The sequence below is a fragment of the Mercenaria mercenaria genome, chromosome 8 (genome assembly GCF_021730395.1).
Source record: "Mercenaria mercenaria strain notata chromosome 8, MADL_Memer_1, whole genome shotgun sequence".
Lineage (NCBI taxonomy): Eukaryota > Metazoa > Mollusca > Bivalvia > Venerida > Veneridae > Mercenaria > Mercenaria mercenaria.
Window position 1 is genome coordinate 42,587,729 of NC_069368.1, and position 10,664 is coordinate 42,598,392.

At 33.0% G+C, this 10,664-nt stretch overlaps 1 protein-coding gene across 1 annotated transcript; it reads right to left on the bottom strand.

Moving 5' to 3' along the window:
• Positions 1-2,287: 2,287 nt before the first annotated feature.
• On the bottom strand, positions 2,288-7,173 carry LOC123566503 (uncharacterized). The gene is made up of 4 exons (XM_053549783.1): positions 7,058-7,173; positions 5,705-5,795; positions 3,665-3,798; positions 2,288-2,801 (listed from the first exon to the last, which is right to left on the bottom strand). The coding sequence occupies exons 1-4, from the start codon at positions 7,113-7,115 to the stop codon at positions 2,680-2,682; spliced, it is 405 nt and encodes a 134-aa protein (XP_053405758.1). The 5' UTR covers positions 7,116-7,173; the 3' UTR covers positions 2,288-2,679.
• Between the last annotated feature and the right edge of the window lie 3,491 nt (positions 7,174-10,664).

The window sequence follows — 10,664 nt, forward strand, 5'->3', positions numbered from 1 at the left end:
ACTTGTTATGTTGATAATTAAATGAGCCGCGCAATGTGAAAACCAACATAGTGGCTTTGCGAACAGCATGGATCCAGACCAGCCTGCGCATCCGCGCAGTCTGGTTAGGATCTATGCTCTTCGCTTTCAAAGCTTATTACAATTAGAGAAACCGTTAGCGAGCAGCATGGATCCTGATCCGTGCAGTCTGGTCTGGACCCCTGCTGGTCGCAAAGCCACTACGTTGGTTTTCTCATGGCGCCGCTCAAATATTCTTATACCTTAAATCATATTAAATCTAATAGTTTGAATAAAAAGCGGAGAGGTTATCGGATAGGCGGTAATATTCTCATAATCTTATATTGTGACACACCGCTCACTTGCGCATCAGTGGCTCAAGACCCGGACTAAGCTCGGGCAATTAATATGGACAATTTTCCTCATTTTCAAATATTTGGTTCCCATAACAAAGTTGACATATACTTCAGTTGGTATCATATCATAAAGCATATACCAGTCTGGCAGAAATAGATGAAAATAATTGCCACGACCATGCTAGGTATAAGCATAAACGGTCAAGTGATTGAAATTTTGACTATATATGGATGAATCGCGGTCTGTATATTTAATTCTTTCAAATATACCGGACGAGGTTGTCATGTGTCGCTTTTATTTAGTGGTAATCAAGAGTACAGATATTTCTGAACAGGCGTTTAAAGAAGAATGCTTTGAAAAGAAAATCATATACATGGAAGGTCAAATAGACTTAAAAATTATATAAAAATATGTTCTAATAGGTGACATGAATCTAGTGCTATTTCAACAAACACAATTCTTAGCACTATGATATAAAACGGAATTCATTTTCTAAAATACTACACGCATAACAACTTAGTATATTTCAATTATAGGTGAACTGTTAAAATTGGGTTCTTATTAATGATTTAATCTACATTGTATGTTTCACATTTTTTCAACAGTTCATACAGATAACGGCAGTATATCAAATGGCATTGTGATAAAGTTTAGGCAAGTTTTCCACAACACTCAAGACGATGAGTGTTCCTTAGATCCTTCTATAGGCAGACAAATGTTGTTAGTTTATCAAATTAAGAAATGGTTGAAATTCAAAACATGAAATTTACATATGTTGATCTGAGATCTTTGTACTGGAGAGGGTCAAATATATGGATATAGACAAAGAATATAACACGATCTCTTGCAAACTTTTATAAGTATTTTAAACGCAGAAAAGAAAGCGCGTAAATAGTTCGTACTTAAATCTAATAGTAACGGTACATGTCAGGTCTAAAAGGAATATTCTGTCTATTTACTTCTTGTTATGTATGCAAATTCATTTAAACCTAGTTATAAGTTAGGTTTGAATGTTGTAAAAGTATTAATGTTTATAACTTTTCATTTTAATTATCGGTCTCTTGGCCTTGAGTTTCGTTTCGACGAGACAAACACCGCATGCCAACGAAACATCTCAGAATGTAATGAGATTTGTAAAGAACATAACGAAAGAAACCACTATAAATGAATTTTGCACAAGATGTAACCATCAAATCAACAAATATAAAAAGTATGTACAGAATTACGACCAAACTACATTGGTGTAATGGATTCTGCCCACGTTAGAATAAGTTTTTGATGGAAAGCTCAAGTCGGCTATGGCGTTCCATACTGCCTTCATAAGATTAATCTGTTCAGCTCAAAGAAATGAAAAGCAGCTGATATAATAGATATCACAAAACATAAGACTTACATGAAATATAATGACAAAAACACAGGTCGTAATTCAGGTTTTACAGCAAAGGACATAACGACTAAGCCACATAGGTTCTCACAAAAGGACCAAATCACTACGCTTAAAGAAAGTTTCATATAACCTAACGTCCTATTATAGAGCATAATGCAGGCTTTACAGGATTTAAAGTCTAAATTTGATAACAAAATGAGGTTTTCGAAGACATGCCATTTTTACGGGACACAACGGCCACACAGCAAAACATAAAGAGGCTTGAATAGGACATAAGGACCAAGCCACAGTGCATAACATAACGACCAAATCATATAGCATAATGACACAACGTTCAAACAACAGCTGTGCATAGGACATAGAAACCAAACTACAGAGCACAGGTTTGCACGGCACATCAGGATTCACCAAAAACAAAACGTCACGTAATGGACTAAACAACCAAATCACAGAACATATTGAGGTTTATGATGAACAGAATTTGTGATGAACAGAACATAATCATCAGAATATATCAATAGTTTTTTACAAGATATAACGATCAAATCAAATTATTATGAGATTTTATTTAAAAGGCACAAGTCAGCTATAGTGTTTTATAAAACACTGAAGAAAATGATATGGAAATTAATCAATAGTTTGGTTACTTGAAAGTAACAGTATGAACTCGACAGTGGATGAGTAATTTACAAATCATGGGGAAAAATATAGTTTAAACGTTTTTAACACATGCAAGACATACGTTATACATACAACACCTTAAATAATATCGGACGTGTTTCTGGCCAGCCAGCTGTCCGGGATAAACGTCATGAATTACTGTCATTGTTCTTTACATGTTAACATATCCAAATTTCACTGAATATTTAATAAGCATATAACACACGGGGGTTTCCAGCTTTTAAAACGTTTAGTTTTTGTTGTGACTTCTACGTTCTTCAAGTTGAGCCAATGTACGTTGCATTGCTTACTCCGGTTGATTCTGAAGTTCTGTCTGTCGTGAACATATCATAATCTGGTCCTTGGTTTTCTTCGCCTTCAATGTAAATACGTCTTCTGTCTGCAATTATTATTACCAAAATACTGTGAATATTTTGACAAAAACGGTTTCTTTACTTTTCGGTTTCTTTTTTTGTTCTAAGAGTTATTTTATTTAATAGGCTATCATTTTGGATAATTTCAGTTTGGGAATGAAGATATAGTCATAAAAATGCAGAATGCTTTAATACATCTAAAGGATGTAACGAAGGTTAATTCTTTCCAGCTAAGCAAACAGCCGAGATGAAACAAACAGTAAGAATGGTCAATCCATACTATCCATTTAAAGACTATTTTTGATCATGTTTTGGAACTTATTACTGGATATTCAGATGAATATATGACATTCGATAAAAGTTTGCCTTGCTGTCATACATCATGGCGGCAAATGGCACTCGAAAACCATTAAACTTTGTATTCTTAAGAACTGTACCAAACAACATTACTCAATTTTAAGATACTTTATGTCATTATGATACATATTATTGAGATAAATGTATCTAGTGAGAACCAGATTATACAGTTTCACTTGTGTCTTATTTCATACATGTGGTTTATTACAGTTTCGTCCACATTAATGCTCAAAAGTAAATTATCTAATTTAAAAATAATCTAATAGGTGGACCGTGTCAATCGTTGATAAACATCATCTTTTTGTTGAATCAGTGAAAGATACTCTATTGTACACGGAAATAGAAAAATTTCAGCTTTCTTATTCGTTTACTTGGTGACTATAATAAACTAACTGATCAAACTTTACTTATCTCCAGAAAATTACTAAATCGCTTGAAAACGAGTTTTGCAAAAAGACATTGCATACATTCTAAATTCCCTGCTTCGACATGACAATAACATAGCAGAAAAAAGGACACGACAGAAACCTACCTTTATAAAGTCCTTGTCGTCTAGCATTTTGGCGATATTTGTATATTCCGTAGGTCAACGATATAAAAACGGACAATATAACCAAGGAAATAAATAAAATCACTGTAAACCCGAGCCAAAAGGGATTTCCAAACCTGAAATTAATAATAGTCTTGTAATTTCAAATCAAAATGCAACATGAGTTTGGTATAGTAAGTTCAAGTCCTTGAAAATTCATAATTTCTTTATTTGTAATTACATGTAGTATTTTATTCATTAAAAAGATCAAACCAGAGGGCCACGGCGACCTTGAACCACTTATTCTGAATCATCCATTATCCGAAGTATCCAATATGGCATGAATCTCAATCAGACAAAATAGTCTGTGTGTTACGTAAATCATATAGGAGTGTGGCCTCTTAGAGCATTAACAACGTTCTTCTATGATTTTACCCCATTTTGACTCCAGGTGACCAAGTTTCGAAACTTAAACCTAGATTTTATAGATGCAAACATCCTGAAGTTTTCAGGAAGAAAGAGGTAGAGAATGTAGCATTTAATTTGTTTAAATGATTTTCATTAATTGACCTAGTGACTTAGTTTTTGAACTCGGGGTACAAAGTTTGAACCATATCCTAGATTTGATAAAGATAGACAGTCTAACAAAGTGTCATGCACATGTAATGGATAATGTCGCATTTGAATTGACATTAACATACTCGTTTCATATGACTTAGTAAGCTATTTTTTAATCCTAGATGACCCTGTTTCAAATTTGACCTAAGCGACAGACATTCCTACAAACTTCAAGAATATCAAGTAACGCGATGTGACGTCTGGAGTTTTATCAAGGTTCTCCTTCGACACTAGCTGTCACGGTTTCAAACCAGACCTCACTTTTTGAACAATAAGATCTTTCCTACCAGGTTTCGTTCAGATGAGGTCGAATGATAGTCTTTTTCTTAGTTTTATCCTGGTGATCTAATTTTAGACCATAAATCACCCACTTATGAACTAGATCTAGCTTTAATAAAGATGAACATTAGGAAAAGTGTCCTGAAGTTCAGAAAGAAAGTTTGAATCTTGTATTTTTTCTTTTATTTGAATATTTTTTATCAAAGATGAGTAGATGAATTCGACCGGCTTTTTGTTAGGGCAAATTCTGATCAAGTTCAATGGGGATTGGGCCAAATTAAGGGTAAATGCCACAATTGCCTATATGTACAATGGCAAAAATTTCCTACGGCCAGAATTTCTTTAAATTTGTGTACTGACTGAGAATCAAGTTTAAAACAGAATATGTATCAAAAGTCATGATACCCAGGCTTGATCTCGAATTATCCGCCCTTGAAAGTAGAATTTTGTTTTTAGCTTTTTTCTCCGACTTTCAAGGGCAGATAATTCATGACCACGGCTGGGTTCCTATGGTTTGTTTTATTTCATATTTCTGTTTTTGATTTGATTCTCTGTCAGTAAAAAAAAGTTTAAAGAAGAAATTCTTTCTGTAAGAAATTGTTTGCCCTATGTCAATATAGAGACTGTTGCAAATGTCCTTAACTATGAACATGACAAAATGAAACCGCAAAGTCCTAGTCTTTCCTATTGACCGAATTTCTTTAAACTTTGTATACTGACTGCAAATGAAGTCTGAAACAGAAATAAAAATTCAAATGCACAGTTCTTTTGCCTTGATCTTGAATTGTAAGAAAATGTTTGCACTATATACTTATAGACAACTGTGGAATATACCTTTAATTACCTCTAGAATTTTTAACTGTTAAATTGTTCAAGATAAGCGACGGACGTCGAGCAATCACAATAGCTCGCTGTTATATTTATATAGTTATATTTATTTGCTTGAAATCTTTTGTTAACTTAAATATTGATTTACTAAATCTCAGATCATCTTAAATCATGAACACTTTGTTATTGTCTCTATGCGGTTTGTTCAGTTTGTTTAATTTCTATACAATAATAGGGTAAGAGGCGCCTCTATCAAACAATGAACTAAATTTAATTAATCTCAAAACTATTTTGTATGACTTTAGAATTAACGCATACAATTTTTTATCTTCGTCGGTGTCTTCTGAATACTTTCGCCCTGTTGTTGTTGTTTCTTCCTGGGTTGAATTTGTGTCATTTGTCGCAGCAACTGAAATAAAAGAAACACTAATAAAACTATCTTAAAACTGACAAAACGGCACAGATTTTAACTGCTTATGCACATAAAGGTACATCAATATCTAAGTCGCAGCCTTTTCTCTTCGAATTTAGTCAGCCTTCTTCAAATGGCTTTGAATATATCGCCGTAATCTTCATCTCCTTGTTACGGGTTGTAAAACACATTGAAAATAAAGCTTTCACAAATCTGATAGAACGGAGAAAATGTTTTGTTTGTGTAATAAAGGGACAAACTTAAAATAGTATTTAATAAAACAGTATAGGTACGTGATTTCTATGTTGAATTTGAACACTGGCAAACTGACATAATTTTTTCAATTAATTCTACTTTTTTCTAAAAATAAATTTACTGTAGTCTTTTCTCTTATTGTTTCTGAAATATAGCTTTTTGAAAGACTAAAAATGCTACATACAGGTACCAAGATAGATTTGCATTTGCTAACTTCATTTCATGTGTAGAGCGCAAAACTTAACAAAAGTTATGACAGTTCAGTTACAATAATGTGTATATTTACCATATGAATTTATGCTATATTATTGTGCTCTATAATCAATATCTGCTACTAAAAATGCCAAAAGTATATGAACTGCATTTAAACTAAAAGTAGATACATAAGTACAAAATCCCTAGCAATTTCTACTGGGGAAACTTGGCAAAAAGAACCCATAGAGATTAGTATTTTCATTTGAGCCGCGCCATGGGAAAACCAACATAGTGGGTTTGCGACCAGCATGGATCCAGACCAGCCTGCGCATCCGCGCAGTCTGGTCAGGATCCATGCTGTTCGCTAACAGTTTCTCTAATTACAATAGGCTTTGAAAGCGAACAGCATGGATCCTGACCAGACTGCGTGGATGCGCTGGTCGCAAACCCACTATGTTGATTTTCTCATGGCGCGGCTCAATTATTTTGATACTTTGGAAGCATAGAATGCAGCCAAGCAAAAAAACTAGCAGTCTCGATTTGATTGAATCTGTTCAGAAGAGATAATGGTAAGTACAGCACGGCTTAAGCGGAACTCTTATTACAAAGATCCTGAATGGACTCCATGTTCTCAAAGGATCAGAAAATATAACAACACTGAATCCATTGGTACGGGGAGAAAAAGAAATAATAATATTAATATCTAGAACATCTGAAGATTGGTTTATTTAATTTTAATGAGCATTGTAAGTAAAACAAGAACTATTGACTGATAAATTTAATTCAATACCTCGATAAAGAAAACTTACCAGTTAAACACATTTCAAATACATATATTAAAATCACAAATATATGTCTTAACTCCATTGTTTCTTGAAACCTGTATTCTCACTCAATATTTGATAGTTTGTATTGTCCGAAAAATCCGGAAGATATAAGTTTATTTGTAAAGTATAATCAATATTATTTGTATGCCAATTCGATACCCATACACCATTTAAAGCTGTTTGTTCAAGGTTGGGTTAATAAACTGATTTGTTTTATATGGTTTGTGAAATAAAATACATAATTATTTATTTTTATATAGGACATTGTGAAATGACATATGCATTTATAATTTTGACAGTTTTTCATTTTATTTATAACAAAAAAAAAACACACACAAAAAGAAACAACAACAGATGCTTTCTCCCTTTAAAGAAGTTCTATACTTTCAGACCAAAATGTTTTGAAAGCAGAATTTGAGTAAAACATGAATTTTAGAAACTTCAGATTATACTTAGAAAATTCGGCAGATAAAAAGATATGGTCGTGTGCTTGATTTTTTACTAGACTGATCTACAAGTTTTCATAAGGGAGTCTATGGGAAAATCACAATTTTGATAACATTTTCGCCAGTAGATTTTTTTCTACAATGTAGATTTTAATGAATTTTCTCACAGACGTAAATAAGCACTTGACCTATGATATGGTGAAATAAAATGTATAGGTCCGTTTGCTTGGTTTTGAGAGATTTGCCCATGATTAAAGCGATCCGCACATTTCGAACTGATTTTAAGACATTTTTAGATTTTTTAACGTGTCAGATGTTTAGATATCATATTTTAACTTAAGAAAAATAGTAACGATGCCGATGTTCTAAATTTACTCATCTGTTGCTATTTTAAAATTCATAAAATGACTACGTTTTCCGGATAAGTGGCGTTACGTCATTACTTCCGGTTTATCAAACGTGCAGAACTACCTTAAACACAGTTGAGGTATTTTGCAGTAACCGTATATATGTGAATAAGATTACTTCCAATAATACAATTTTAGCAAACTTTATGAGGCTAAAAAATCTATGAACACGTCGCTTTAATGATATACTATCTTATATTTTATTGATCTAAAACTACTTAAACCTTAAAATCAAATAAACCAGCTACTACGAGTATGTGACGGGAGAAAACTTGTATTTCAGCGATTGTCTATTTCGTATAAGATTTACGAACCATGTGTATTTCTTATATCAACGTGATAAAATTAAATTTCATTCAGAAAATGGCCTGACAGTGTCACTTCTAGAGTGTGTACATTAAAAATGTTGGCGACATGCATATGGGCGCCTGAAATTCTATCCATAAGACCAAAAACGGCTAAATATATTAAAATATATATCTTATATATAGGGTTGAGGTCATTCTTTATATTTAGCCGTTGGATAGATGAGTAAGCAAAAAAAAAAGTTATATAAAGTTAAACTAATAAAAGTTCCTCACTGCGGCTGTGAATTCTGGCTTTTCATTAGTATAATATTTCTACCTCATAAAGTATGTAATATTAGTTTGCCTTAAACTAAATGAGTTCAAAATACTAGATTTCAGAATGTACAGCACAAACTTACAAAAAAACGAGAAAGCTATATCCTTTAACACACTGGCCATAGCTTTATCAGATCAAGTGGTTCCAACGTTGTTTGAGCGATGAATTTTACAACGATCAGATGATTTAAAGGAATTTCTACTCGTTAAATAACGAATCAAATGAAAACGATGGGCGCACCTGGAGCGCAAATGTGTCTATGTTTTAGCACATGCGTCCATTTAGCTGAGATTTGTGCCGTTTATTCAAACACTTCTGTACAGTCTGGCGGGGGGTGGGGGAAGATTAATGACAGTTTTTGACAATATCGCCTCAAATAGTGTTTATCGGGAACAAGTAATGTTAAAACACTTTTCAGTATGTAAAGCGCTACCTCTTAAAACAAAGCGTGTTTATTTTCATAGAATTAGTCAGGGTTGTTTTTGACAAATCGGCCGAAAACTTAATGCAACGCCGTTTCGAGTGGGCCCCTATGCAATGCAATCAAGTGGATACCGTTCTGCGTCTTACTTATATATATTCTTTTATTCCACTTTTCAGTGACTGACATAACATAACAACTATTTACATATATACACAGAAAATATTACAAAATATATGAGTAATGACAATATAACATATGTAAGTACATTTACAAGAATGGTAGTTACATATACAAAGTATAATGAAAAGTTGTTGACAAATAAATTTGTTCAGCTCAATAGAATACATTTACGCAGCATTTCCCTGCATTCCCCATTACATAACTTATCGAAAAACGAAATATAAGTATCATGTCAGGGAATGTACAATCAGGTTATACACAATACAGATTCATGTAGTTTTAGTCATCTAAGAAGAAACCTCCTAAGGAGGATATCACTAGATGGATCTAAGATTATTTTTATATTCCATTGATACGTCGTGTATGTATTTACAGCATAAAGTGTTGAAGCTCTTTTGGAGTTCTGGGTTAACGCCAAATACAGCAAGTAGATTGTAATCAAAGAGACCTCTAATGAATGCTTCTGAATTTACTCTGAGAAAGAAACTGCAAATATCAGAACTTATTTCTGCATGAATGGACTGAGTAAATCTTGTCCTTTCAATTATATAGGCATCACACTCAGCTAATATATGTCTGTTTATATCCTCAGTTTCTATTCGACACTTGTTGCAGAAATAGTTTCTTACGAAGTGCCGATAGAATAGTATTTTCACAGCACTTATAGCATGGATAATTTCACTGTTTGTATTTGAGAAAAGCCATAGATGTAATGGTGTTACCGATTCATGTATTGCAATAAATCTTTCGAATTCTTTATCACTATTTGTTCTGTCCTGCCACATGTTATTTTGTTTGTTTGTTATCGCCTTTTTAATGGTACATTTCCATCTGGAACAACTGATACGGGGACTGGAAACCGGCATTTATCTTAACTTATGCTGTCGTCCAACCGAAGCGTATGCCGTAGGTTATTCTGCTATTACTCAAACACTTACGCCTTACAGTTTAACTCGTCCTTTCAGTGAAAACTGGGAAAGCATTTGTTGAATTTTTTGTTGAAAACAAAAGTTCTGCCATGAAATTATTGCCTGCATCTGTTTTTAAATGGAAAATATCTACATTAATGTAACTTTTCGCCCTGTGAAAATGGCTAAATCTAGACTTGTCTTACCCAGAGAGAAAGATGTCGTTTTTACATGATATTTGCCTTATTGATTCAGAGTATTTAGAACAAAAAAATTAGGACATATTTTAATGAAAATAGCAAGTCAAAACTGTAAACTGTTGCCTGAAAATATTTGTTTATGATATTGCTCTGTTCTTCACCATTTAAATGCGTGTTAAACCTAGATGATTTTCTGCAGTTTTATCTAAAAGTTCGGAATACTAAATGTAACTTCGTTGTCGGCCTTTTTAAAAAAAATATTGTTATTTCAGTTTAAATACATTGTATTTTTCACACATCAGTTTTAAGATTAAATTTATTAAATTAATTTTTGGAGTTTAAACAACAGTTTAGTTTGAAACATTCCATACGTTCTAGAAGAATGTTTGTTTCTGTATGT

What these genes read in the sequence shown, in the direction of transcription:
- LOC123566503 (XM_053549783.1), bottom strand. Translation starts at nt 7,115, where the DNA reads ATGGAGTTAAGACATATATTTGTGATTTTAATATATGTATTTGAAATG. An exon ending in ACCGACGAAGATAAAAAATT is followed by an intron (nt 3,799 to 5,704) that starts GTATGCGTTAAT and finishes TATTAATTTCAG; the next exon opens with GTTTGGAAATCCCTTTTGGC. An exon ending in ACGACAAGGACTTTATAAAG is followed by an intron (nt 2,802 to 3,664) that starts GTAGGTTTCTGT and finishes TAATAATTGCAG; the next exon opens with ACAGAAGACGTATTTACATT.